Here is a 13,719-nt window from a genome sequence, read left to right on the forward strand (position 1 = left end):
GAAAGATAATAAGATTTATGTTAAATGGTTAGGATCTGATAATTCATTTAATAGTTGGGTAAATAAAGAAAAATTATTTTATAAAACTTTTATTGTATAAAAGTGGATAGTCTCTGAACAAAGAATTTTGCACTAGCATTTTTTCTATTGTTTTTTATCCTGCTGATAATATACCTACATTCATAAATCAATCTACTGATAATTGTGACAGTTATTTATTTATTCAGAAAGATGCTGAAATATGTATTGTCTGTAATTTTACAAGTGAGAGACTAAAATACACACTTAATATTATTCACAAATTTAAATATAGATTTCTTTTGGTTTATCTCATAACCATTATCATATAAGTACTGTTTAATAACGTTTCTGATTATCTTATCACTGTTAAGTTATACTGAGTAACATTCTCTTATTATCTGTTCTATTTCATCTTCACTGAAATTGTCTAATACAATTTTGTCAATTATCTTGTTGTTAACTTTAGTTATAATTTCTTGAGATATTTTCAATGGCTCTGTTCTGTGAAAAGATATCTATATATTGACAAATATTTTATCTGTAACTGTTTCACAATTCAAGTTTTAATTCATTTAGCAACAAATCACTAATTTGTCGCTAAAAATATGTAAATAATATTTTACATAATGAGAATTCATGTTATATGATTCCTTATCTCCTGCTGGTCTGTGTGATTTAAAATCTGATTGAAGAACTTCTTCAGTAACACATTTCCTTATGTAATAATAGTCAAATTTATTAATCAGGATGTTCAACATCAGGACTATAGGGTTGGAGTTAGAGTCTCCCACCTGAGTTGACATAGCTTCTTCATTATGGCCTCTGTGATATGGTGATGTGCATGAGTCGAATTGCGACCAACAAGGAACTTGACGTAGCATTCCACAACAATGGTTTTCGACAGAAGTGCTGTCCCATACACATCCTTCATTATCCAATTGATGTCTACCTTGGTTTCTCCTTCAGCAGCTAAGAAACGAATAATGACACATTGGCAGTATTTTGACACATTTAGCAATAAGTCGCGGTAGCTCACGTTTCAGCATTTACTGCATGCACGTCGGAAAGACATGACTGCCGCACTAAATCCTTGTTTACATACCTGTGCCTACATATCTGTATCGGAGTCGTGCTACTTTGAATATATGCTTCAGCAACATCCTCAAATGGAAACTTTTTGATCACTCCCCTCCTCTCCTCTCCTCTCCTCTCCTCCTCTCCTCTCCTCTCTACTCCTCTCCTCTCCACTCCTCTAAATTTTTAATCTCTTAAAATATAAATTTTCAAAATTTTGTAATTCTCAGTATCATGTAGGTAAAAAAAAAACACATCACTGTGTTTTCAACTAGCCAGTTTCAACTACGTTTGAATGCAATTAATTTCCATATACTGCAGAATAAATGTTGTAATGAATGCACTCTCAATAACTGAATAATAACAGAATACATTTATTTTCTATAATTTCATTTGTTATATAAACAAAAATATCCGTTTCTGAAGGAGCAATTTTTTGGACTAATTAGATTTTCCCATCTATTGTAATTAAAGTTATTTGTACTTCATTATTTATTGTAATTAAAATTATTATATTAAAAATTGTAGTTATAACTGAATAGAGATATAAATGTTAAAATTTTAGATCTATTTTACAAAAATAAAATGTATTGCCAAGATAAAAGAGAATAAATAGTGTATTGCACAAGGAATAAGAAGTCAAATGTTTGGATTTCATTTTACATAGAACCGTTGTGTAAAAATTACAGTTTACATAATAAGTATATAAAAAGATTCTTAAAGCAATTAATAAATGTTATTTGATATAAAACGATTTGAGTGCTAATGAAGAAAGTGAAACAGATAACTATAAAGACGAATTTCCAAATCAATTTTTTATATTCTTTTATTGTATTCGATCAATACCCAAAAGAAAATTATTTGTTAATTTTATCATCATTTAGAATTTAATCAATCATGGTTCAACAGAAAAAATATTTGATAATTTCATTTTCATTTCGAATTTGTTGAATATAAATAATATAATTCTTTTTACAAAATTGTTAAGCTAGTTAGTTGGTAAATATGATCAATTAAACGATCAACATATGATCAACATGAATGATCAACATTAACAATCAATGATAAATCAACGTACGATTAATGTTAACAATCAACGAAATGGCGATTTCATTACGTTGCTGAAGGGTCGGATTTGACCCATGAACCTCCACTCTCTCGCCTCCTTGACGATTTCTGTCGTTCTCACACCAATTGCGATCATGTTCTCGCCCCTTGCCACTACTGAATTGATTGCAGTTTGCCCGTTGATCTGAGTTCACTCCTATATTGTCTTGTCTTCCGTACAGTGCTTCCCGCTCGTTCCTCCTCCAATTTTTTCTGCATTCCTGTTGGAAGTTCGCATTCTAGAATGTGCTTGTAACCGAATGCCGATTCTGCTCCCATGCTTGTATTTACTCTGGATTCTTAATCTGCTCTTCATGTCCCAAAATTGCCTTGTAATGACACCCATCTGTCCTAGACTTTCGCGGTAATGGCACTCCACATTGTACTTACTAATGGGTATGCAATTCTGCGAAAGTTCGCTCTCCATTCCATAGCATTTGGCCTGTGTCCTGCTAGTCTTTGGAGACGTGTGCGCCGAGAATCCCACCGAAGGCGTGATTCCGTGTGCCTCTTCGGTAATATAAGAACGAGACGTACCCTTTCGCAGTTGCTGTTCAATTTGTGCTACGCCATCCTCCACCTGTTCGAACCTGAGGATCCGGCAACTGCACTGAGACACCGCGTCTGAAATGATGACAATGCCTCTCTGTTCTCATTCGCAGTGCGCCAACTAGTCTGGCACGATTATTTGCCACATTAGATAATTTATGAGCTCTTTCCACTTCTACTCTCGCCACGCCAGCCTCCTTCTTCGCCTCTGACGCAGTCTGGCTGGCTCTTATGCTTATCTTGCCTACCTCCATTACATGGGCGTAAATCTAATCCATCTTCTGTGCTAATTCTTTCACTCCTTGTTCCCTCTTCTGTTCCACTTGTTCTCGCACCCGTTTTAATTGCTTGGCTTCTTGTTCTCTCTTGTGTTCTAGTTCTTTCATTTCTTTCAGCATTCGAAGGAGTAAATTCGGTTCCTAGTCATGCTTTGTCAATAATGCAGGTGACGCAACACGAGATTCACGTGCGCCTCTGCATTGACGGGGTAAGATGGACCTATTCACACTATCGGCTGCATCTTACCGCAAATGGATAACAGTATCACCTCATCTATTAACTTGAGCTTTGTCTTCTTCCTCGCACAGCTAGTTAATTTCCTTCAAAGCCTATCGCACATTTTCTACACTGCTGCACTCATTTGCACTCGCGGCGTACTGCTCCATGACATAGTGTGTCATCTCACCCTCAGATAAATTGTCGTCCCTATCATGCGCATTCTCCATTGTTTTATTTATATTAACCGACTCCCACTTTGATATAATCTAGCGTTACTCCTGGTTAATATTCATGTAAAGTTTGCTCGTGACACTACAGAAATAATCTGAAAGATTACGTTTCATCTAACACAGAAAACTAACACATTACAATATCTCTACAATTAAAACTCATCCAGAATAATCTACAACGCTGTCCTTGGCGCCGTTTATCAGCCACAAGTTAGGATATGGTGAAGAAATCAAAGAACAATACACTAAATAATGAATAGATAAAAAGAGTCAGATAAATCAGAAGGACATAAACTCATGAACGAAAAAATTCCTGCTTGCAGACTCTTCTACTGCGGGATCAAGAAAAGGAAAGAAATTGTGCAATTTGAGTTAACTACTGACTGCTTCTCAGCATCTTCGTCATAAAGTTTATACCAACTGTAAGGTGGCCAAATTATGAAAGGTTGCCTGGTAGCGATGTGAAATTAGTCCCCTGATTTCAGTAAAACCTGTTTCTTAATGTTGTGAAGACATACCGCCACCAGGAACTGTCACTCTCCTAATCGCACGCAACGATGGCAGAATGTGTAATAATCTGTTTGGTCCTGTCTGTAACGAAAATTCGTGGGTTTTTATCCTTACATAGTTTACAACACAGTGAATAATCTCTCCCAAAAATCTGGATAACTACAAACAATACTGATATGGCTCTATAAATTACTGGAATGATAGCGATATGTAGTATCACAATGAGATTTATCGGTTTAAGCACAAATGAATGCGATCTTCAAATATTATGACAAAGCATGACCATTCCAATACATGAAAAGCACAACAGGTTTCCACGAATAATTAGTTGGCAGTGTTGAAGTGGGTGCCTATCAGATGATTGTAGTTCCCTTTTCTCTGCTGTAAATCGACTAAGTGTCCTAACATACTGCTAATTCCCCAACTTCTGGTACAGTTATCGAGTAACAGGACTCAACTACAAAATCCCACATGTGGGATTCTGTGAGCAGGTGCAGTGTTGGGAGCATCAAATTAGCTGACTGAGTCCCTATTTTGTTGAGTTACAGCCTGGCACAAATTTTCAAGTACAGCTGTTGAATTATTTCAACTCCCAAAGCAGCCATGTCATACCAATTGTCCCATAGTTAACTCTGTGTCAGTTGCTACATTTTGTTTCGTACACATTCAGATCAGTGTTTTATTTATTGAGGAAACTAAGGGCCGCATTTTCGTTATGTGAGAATTTGCTCACTGGAAAGATCGTGTTGCAGATGTAACTTTGTCTCGAAAGTAACACATGTAGATACTGTAGTCACCATTGCCAGACTTTTGAAATTGAAATATTTCTTTGCCCTAGGGCAACTCACTGTAGTCAAACAGCGATGTGTTTTGATGAAAGTATGCAAGCCGTCTGACAATACATACATTCGAAACGCGGAACTGAGCTTCTTCGAAAACGTGAAGCAAATAAAATTTGTATGTGGATACTGCTGTAGGCAGCATTCTGTGGTAATGGATAAATCGTGGACTTATAGAAAATTTTACTAGTTTCATCACGTCTATTTACCGAAAACGTTTCTACAATAGGATAAGCACATTACAGTTAGAGTAAGTAATGACTCCAGGACATATGATTTTAAGAGAACTTTACAGAAGAAGACATACGATGTAATTTATAATGAACTAAATGCTAACATAAAATTTCAGCTATTGCATGGTAAATTCGTATTATTATTGGAAAATAGCTTTCCACATAAGCTATTCAGAAAGGACACTAAACAGCCAGGTTAAAAACCACAGGTCACTAGAAGGATTAAAGTATCTTGTAAAAGGAAAAGGGAAATGTATCTTTTGGCAAGAACAAGTAGGAATCCTGCAGTATTTGCACATTACAAACAGTACTCAAAATTACTGAGAAAGGTTGTTAAAAAATCAAATAACATGCACATAATGTGAGAAATCAGTACTTCTGGTGGGACGTGGTTACTTGGTACTGGTAACAAACTTAAGGCTGTATGGAATGTAGTGAAGCGAAAGACAGGACAACCAGTCACAGAACAACACAACAGCACAACTGAACTGAAACTTCCTGGTAGATTAAAACTGTGTGCCGGACCGAGACTCGAACTCGGGACCTTTGCCTTATTGCGGGCAAGTGCTCTACCAACTGAGCTACCCAGCGGTCTGGGTCTCACGGCGAGCGTGCAAGGGATAAGTCCCTGCAGACGCACTATCCTCTGTGCCCTCGGTGGCTCAGATGGATAGAGCGTCTGCCATGTAAGCAGGAGATCCCGGGTTCGAGTCCTGGTTGGGGCACACGTTTTCAACATGTCCCCTAACTGTTTGCAGCTAGGGTGTCGATTTAATTATCATTTCATTCTAGAGAAGCTGCACGGTCATCAATGGTACCTGTTCTTTCGGGAACAGATACTACCTTCATATATACTTATGGGAGACCTTATGTTGTCACGGGGAAGGAGAAGTTCGTTTGCATTTTTGTGACGACCTCAACGCTGAATCCGTTTCTTCATTTTCTTGGTGGTAGTACAGTATACTTCAGAGCTGATAGCTTGATCATGAGAGAGTTCATCAAACAGAATAACCCCTTCAGAGTCCCAGAAGACCGTTACTATGACTTTAACGGTCAATGGTACGACCTTGAACCTATTCTTGAGAAACACTGTGTTAAGGTGATCTTCCGGCCCTCCACGAAGATTGCAGCTTTACTCGGTTCTGTGAAGGACGATTTACAGCTTCGTAAAGCGGGTGTGTATCAGATTCCTTGCGGAAATTGTGAGAAGTCGTACGTAGGTCAAACAACACGCATCGTTAATGAGAAGTGTGTGGAGCATCGAAGATACACACGCTTCTTACAGCCAGACAAGTCAGTTGTGGCCGAACATTGTATTGATACAGGACATTCCATGAATTACAGTGATGTGAAGATTCTAACATCCACTCTTCTTTATGGGAATCTGTCTTCAAGGAAGCTATAGAGATTAAATTAGCTAATAATTTAATAAATAGAGATAATGGTTTTAATTTGGACAAAGCATGGAATCCGGCTCTTAGGGTAATTAAACTGAAGAGAAGTCGTCATGGTGTCACCACCGCCGATCATAAATCGATAAACGAATCGAATGTCTGTACGCCTTCGCCACAGGCGGCGCATGTGTAATCGTATTTCTCTGCCGCCGACCAGCATCTCTGACCCGCATGCGCAGTTCAGCCGCGGTGGAGCATGTAAGGCCGCGCTTGGCATCTTGTCGCGTCTTGTGACACACTCTGAGGATGGACGGACTATGCGGCCGAAATATCAGTGGAAGCAATTTTATTTGCGCGGCTGCATGCCCGAAATTTAATCGAGATCGAACAGGTTAGCGCGACCTTGTTTCGATGATGATAGACGCCTTGCCCAACGACTCACTTTATTTTTGTTCTCTGCCAGGTCTCCGTAGACATTAGATTAGATTGGATCTTCGTTTCATACCCTTATTTAACAATTACATTTCTTGTTGGTAAAGACGAAATTACTGAGATTAAGCTCTGTCTCAGCAACCGAAAAATGACCTTCGGTGTTAGCATACTCTTTCTTAGGTGTAGGAAAATAAATATTTCTTAAATTATTAAGTTATGAGAGTGGGTGCGAGTGATCAGTTGGCCAATATTTCAAACAACATATCTGACAACATTCGTTAAAACATCTAGTTGATCGTAAGAGAGAAGTTTAACTGTCGAGAAATAAGATTTGTAGAAAAGTAGTTTAAGATGATCTTTTTCCTTATATAGACGCCTAATGAGGTTTGAATGACGAATCTACTACCCTTACGTAAGTCTTTATTCGGGTGCTGGTTTTGGCGTACCCTTAGATTTGCATGCAGTTAGACTGGAATCAGATTATCTCGAAGACAATGTTTGATGAAAATTATGGTGATCGTAGTCTTCATTATTTTTGACTTATATTTCCTTACCGTAAATGCAGTCAGTCTGGATGCCTGACGAGACAATTCATTGTAACGGTTATTCCATCTCACGACAATCTGACTGGTACGGCAACCGTTTTTCATAATTATATAAAGAAACAGCCTGTGTTGAAAAGTTATTTTTATTACAAATAACACGTTTGGCCTAGTTAAGGCGTTGTAGACGGTTTACTTGCCTGATTTTCATGTTTATATGATGTACGTGAGGCTCTAAGCTGCGCTTCGTTCGGTGATGCTCACGATTTCCGAGTGGATTTAGTCCGACAGAAATGTTTGTTCATCATCAGTTTTGGCAAATCTCCTTTCCAGCCGGTGATATGAAATGCTCTTGATAGCTTTTCATAAAATCTGATGAACCTTAACCCGGCGAAACATGTTATTTGCGGCGCGGTTTGATTCCTCTTGCGGTTGCTTCGGTCGGTAAGCAGCACCAATCGTCTTCCTGTGTTTCTAATTGTGATTGGTGCGTGGTGATCTTGGTTCTGGTTTTTCGGAATTTTAGGTCCATAACTTTGTGTCCTAGATTGAATTGCTTCAGTGCCATGTACAGTGATTTGATGGTTTCTTTGGCGTGTAGATTTTCTATGATAATTACTCCTGGTTCATTGTTTATTGCAACGGTTTTCTTACAGTGTCATAAGATGTGTCAGATGCGGTGGAATTGCATCTGGATCAACCCCCTCGTAAACCTTCATCGTGGGAGGCAGAGGTTTCAGTAGTGGAAAGTTGCTCGCTGAGATATTATAGACAAGATGTAGACGAATCAGGGTGAACATTTTGAATGTCGGGTAACAAGTTTCTGTGAGAATCCTCCTAAAATAATTCGTTTCGATAAATATGAGAGGGAAGTATTTAATATGTTTAGTGGTTCAATATTTTAATGCATGCTACACTCTGGAAACACACGTGACTTAGTATGGTTCGCTTCTATTGTTTTTTTTTTTTTTCCCTGTGATCAAAGATTTATACAAATAAACTGAACCTTCAATGCAGGCGAGTTGTGACATCACAAACTTGAGGCTGACGTCCGCCAGATCAGATGCCCCAAACATTAGTTTCTGATGGAAGTATTTTGATTAAAAATGCCAGATTGCGTCATTTACGTTTTGTTTATAGTCTAAAGTGTAAATTAATCACAAATCATTCGTAAGTTGACTTGTTCAAGCGATATTTCTTTTTATATGCATGCATTTTGGTTGCGATGTTTTCTTTTACTGTAGCGGTTTTATTTCTATTATTTGACTTTTGATTTAAGTTCTAGTCGTAAAGCTCTCTGGGTGAACGCTGTGAGAAATAAAGATTGGAACCGACCAAACACAGCAAAAGAGGCTCTCAGCATTTTCGGAAAGAGGACATAGGTCGAACATCAGTTTCGTCAGTCCGTATTAAGAAAATTGCTAGATTACGAAAGCAGACTTTTCACATTACCTACTTCTCTTCTTGGTTATTCAAACCTATAACAAAAGTAAAGTTACATTAATCAGGTCAACGCGTCGTATAACTGAATCAAATATGCACGTGAGACCAGAGAACCATCTTTCCTTTCTGACAGTCATTCATGAAAGCACTGTCACATTTACTATTAAATACGACTTTTGTGTGCACACAACAGAAATGAAGAACAAGATGCAATCGTAAGCTGCACAGTTTGCTCGTATTTTGGAGATATACCATGACGGGGCCGGCTTCAAAGCAACGTACAGTGTTAAATCTGGCGCCATTTGCCCTACCTCGTGACTTATAAAGATGACGAGTAACGCTACAATCTATGGTTCTGCAGGATCCATCGTGGCAACTCCTTCTTCTTACGTATCACCAAATTCACTGTTAAGATTATGGATGGTTGGTAAGCGAGTGATGATCGATGTAATTAGGCACTTTCTGAAATCCATGTAGTACCGTTTATAGCGGGATGTTGAGGTGGGCTGGGTGTTTAAATCACACAACGATTTCATTAGCATTGGTCACTCACTCAGTTTTTATTTGAACAAATGGGAGATCGTTTACTAATTACGAATCGCAAGAAATTCTTCGTTGTATGTCCTTACAATTTAACTCCTGGGAAAACGTATGTCCTTCTAGCTTAACTTCTGTTACGTTTTCGTTCTTCCACAATACTGTTTGCATAAATTCCTGTCTCACAAACGCCATTACTTCAGTGTCGTGTAACGCTGTCCTTCAATACTTTTCGTCCCCTTCAAACTACATTTGACACCCACAATTAATTAGTATTGTCTTTACTGTACCTAGACGGACACTATCATGTACAAATAAGCACATGACTGTAAATAAAGAATAACTTAGAAAACAGGCACTGGTTTCACGATATCGGTCACGGTTAATTTTGATCCATCAGAAGAATACTCATGGAAATTACAGTTTGGATTCTCCAGCCACAACCTGTTCATTTCTCCTCCTTGCCAAATTTCTCACAGCTGCAGAACCAAGTTCTTGTCCCGGTCTTATTATTTCTGGGTTCCACCATGCCATTACTCTGTTCTTCAGCACAGGGAGTGTCGTTTCGCTACAAATGAAAAAAACAAACAGAACTGGTCCCTGCATCATTGTAGCTATGTGAACATAGTACACAGACTGTGCTACGCCTTGTGCCTGGTGGAACCCCATTCTGATAATTATACCTACTCCGCTTAACACGACTGCCTTAACTGATAGATAAACAAATTGTTTCTTTGACCCATATTTATCCTTACTATAAACTTTGAGTTTACTCATGGATTTCTTATTACGGAGATACATGTACCCCACAATTCCAAGACAAACCAAGTTAAAACTTACTGACAGAGAAATTCCCACGATGAATATTATGCGACTATAGATCAGGTAATCTTTGTCTGTATATTCCAAAGTAATACTTGCCGCACATATCATACTCCAGGGTATCAGTGCATACAGAACCTGACGACGGAATACCTTTCTGGCTTCAGCAGGTTGCAGGTCATTAGGAAGCCTGAGATGACGAATACATGAGCACATTTGATAGCAGAACGTGCTCAGCCAGATACAAGTGAGAAGTGTGAGGGCGCTATCGATTAGTACCATCGAAGATAAGTCTGGGATACCTACCATACGATACATGACCTCAGAACACAAGATCTGGATTATACCCGTCATCTGAAAGGACATCAATATCTTTCCAGGTAAATTACGTAGCTGGGGAAGGTACATGTGTACCCCGACAGTCAAAAGGCGAAAAATAATATTTATTACTATAAATGAGGTTTCTAAAAATTTTAAGTTGTCGATTTTAAAATCCTTGTATCGCAAAGTGGCATCGTTTAAACTTTCCTTGAAGTACAGTGTTGTTTTTGTTGGCTTTAAATTTCCTCTTAAAATTTCTATCTCTGGTACAGTAAACGTTTTGTTCGATCCATCTGCGTAAATTTTGACATCACATAGCTTGGGAAGCTTAAGGGAGGAAAAATCCCGACACTTCAGCAACAGAGTAGCTCTGGAAACAAAGCAGATGGCATCTTTAGCATTCGATTCCAGACACGATTGGTCGTAAGGACTATCAAAATAGCAGCGAGCATCGTGCACTGATTGTATCATACTAAAGGGGACGTCCTGACAAATGCCGAACGAGTTGACTGTCATCCAGGCCAAGAGGCAGATGTTGACGTTTACTCTCTGTGTGTACGCCAGGTAGCTGGTAACGGGTATGTGGGGCAATCTCTGTACCATGTCGTCCCACAGCTGCACACGGCACTGCTCGCGTTGCTTAATGGTTTCTGGAGGCAGATCTTCCAGTGGACACGTGGGGTTGTCCAGCAAGTTCGCCAACAGCTGCATGCAGGTGGTGTCCACAGAGAGGGTTGCGTTGCTTCTGTCCTCCAGCAGCCACTTCTCATCTGCAAAAACCAGTCACGTCAAATAGTTGTTGTTGTTGTTGTTGGTGGTGGTGGTGGTGATGGTGATGGTGATGGTGATGGTGGTGGTGGTGGTGGTGCTCATACACTAAAGGTAGCTGAACTCAAACGCTCCTCTGGACGATAAGATTGGGTGCTGTTTATGTAATTATCGATTATCTATGGTTAGAATAGGCCACAATCAACAAACATCCAGGGATAATTACACGGAAATATGTAACGCGGAATGTCAATGCAAATTTTGGTGTTCAGGAAGACAGATATCAGAGCCTCTTCGAATGAATGCTTCGCAAGTTTTCTTCGTTCGCAGTGTGTCTGAGAACCTCAGTTCATTATTTATAGCTTTAAGAGTATTGTATCCATTGAGTGTAGTTCTAACGAAGAATTATCTATTTTGAATTTCTCTTTCTACGCTTCTTGCTATTTTTGTTGCAAGATGACTCTAGTCATACTGATAATTTTGCCAAGTCTATTGAAAGCTTAGTTGTGGCTATTAGGTATTTTATGGTTGGATTACCTAAGCGTGATTTTATATTCTACTGACTTTTGCTGAGTAGTTCTATCTCAGTATGTGTAAACTGGATATTAATGAGGTTTTTTTAGAGGTGGGAAAAATTTGAATAATGATTTGATTTCTTGCTGAGTTTCATATTTGATGTAGGGCTGTTGTACTTCAATTAATCTACCAACTTTCTTTTTACTGAAGTACGTGTTTCACGAATAGTATACCAGATATAGTGATCTAGTAAACTGCTAACTGAAGTAAATATCGTAGGTGTCACACTTCTACTTAACTTTAGATGTGCTAGATATCTGTGTTGGTTGAATCTTTCTGCTTTAACTTGTTAGTGATTTACCTTGGTTCAAATGGTTCAAATGGCTCTGAGCACTATGGGACTTAACTTTTGAGGTCATCAGTCCCCTAGAACTTAGAACTACTTAAACCTAACTAACCTAAGGACATCACACACATCTATGCCCGAGGCAGGATTCGAACCTGCGACCGTAGCGGTCACGCGGTTCCAGACTGAAGCGCCTAGAACCGCACGGCCACACCGGCCGGCGATTTATCTTGTTTCATAGAGATTTTTGCTCCAAGCCTCCTGATAGATTGTACTAAGTTAGTATTTGCTTGAACTTTTCTACATACATACTTTGGTATTAGTTTTCTTGAAAGGCACTGTTTGTTGTACCTTATGGTTTCTACAAATTTTATCATTTTAATTTTAACACGAAAGTATTGCAAGATATTCCCCATAATTGTTCTTGTTAGCAATTCGAAAGCTTCTTTTCAGATGGGCCCATAGCCTGTGTTAGATTACTGAGTGACCTGTTAAATATTTTCCCGTTTTCTGCTGAACATCTTGCGTAATGATAATCATCCACCAATAAGAGCAATTGAGATATATGTGACTCAGTTGCTGAGTGGTTGAATGTTGGATTACAAATATAAAGCTCTGGGATTCAGGCATCTCTCCTAAGATTTCTTCTGTCACTTATCGCTTCTTTCACCTCTGATGATTTATGAAAGTGGAAAATGCGAAGCTGGGTCGCCCAATAATTAACTGGGTAAGTTACTTCAAAAACTGGAAGACAGCCAGCTCAGTCCAACAGTAATAGAGCCGTGGCTAGAGAAGCAATGCAGCGGTGAGACTAACCTTCAGGTTGAGGACAACTTTACCTACTACATTCTGAGAAGTACTAACAATCATTTTTCTAAAGCATCTTTCACGTGCAAAATGCAAAGCGAAGGCAAGTATGCTGATACTGTAAGTGTGCTGATACCCACCTCACAGAGTACATCGGTTTGCTGAGAGGAGCAAATGTAGGTCCGGCAGCACGAATATGTTCGAAAAGATTCTTATACACAGGTCGTTTCTGCGAAAAGCCAAAAATACGATTTTCGCACTTCTGTTTTATTATTATTCATTTCACTCTGACCTTATGATGGGGTGATTGGCAGGCTACAGACATATTGCTACTCTTCAGGCTATTGACATTAAAAATACCCACGTAGTTTTTACAGTTGAAATGAATAAAATAATTGGATTAAAATACAATGAAAAAAGTAGTATCTCGGAAAAACACAGATGGCGATGGTAATGCTGGTGCAATGGTCAAGAGAATGCTACTGCATCTAACTGTAAGCTTAATTTGGTAGGATGGAGGAGAGTGTCAAAAAATATGCATGGATAGAGGTATGTCTGCGAGTTGGCGAGGAGCATGATGTAGGGTTAGGAAGTACGACTAATAAGTTGGGGCTGGAAAAGGGAGGGAAAGAGTGACTGGGATGGTCAGGAGGTCCGGAAATACATAAAAGCGTTGATATAAGGAGGGGAGGCATACAGCTGTTAGGATGGGTAAATATCAACATGCAGT

At 38.8% G+C, this 13,719-nt stretch overlaps 1 protein-coding gene and 1 non-coding gene across 2 annotated transcripts in view; one reads left to right on the forward strand and one right to left on the reverse strand.

Annotated features, from left to right (window-relative positions):
- Positions 1 to 566: 566 nt before the first annotated feature.
- Positions 567 to 13,719, reverse strand: part of LOC124556806 — a 204,275-nt gene continuing 191,122 nt past the window's right edge. Inside the window, exon 7 of the mRNA XM_047130825.1 lies at positions 567 to 990. Coding sequence (XP_046986781.1) covers positions 785 to 990 — 206 coding nt within the window. The 3' untranslated portion in view covers positions 567 to 784. The remainder of the gene's footprint in view (positions 991 to 13,719) is intronic.
- Trnat-ugu lies at positions 5,712 to 5,786 on the forward strand. The gene has a single exon. It is a non-coding gene; the product is annotated as a tRNA-Thr (tRNA).

This window comes from Schistocerca americana, chromosome X (assembly GCF_021461395.2).
Source record: "Schistocerca americana isolate TAMUIC-IGC-003095 chromosome X, iqSchAmer2.1, whole genome shotgun sequence".
NCBI lineage: Eukaryota > Metazoa > Arthropoda > Insecta > Orthoptera > Acrididae > Schistocerca > Schistocerca americana.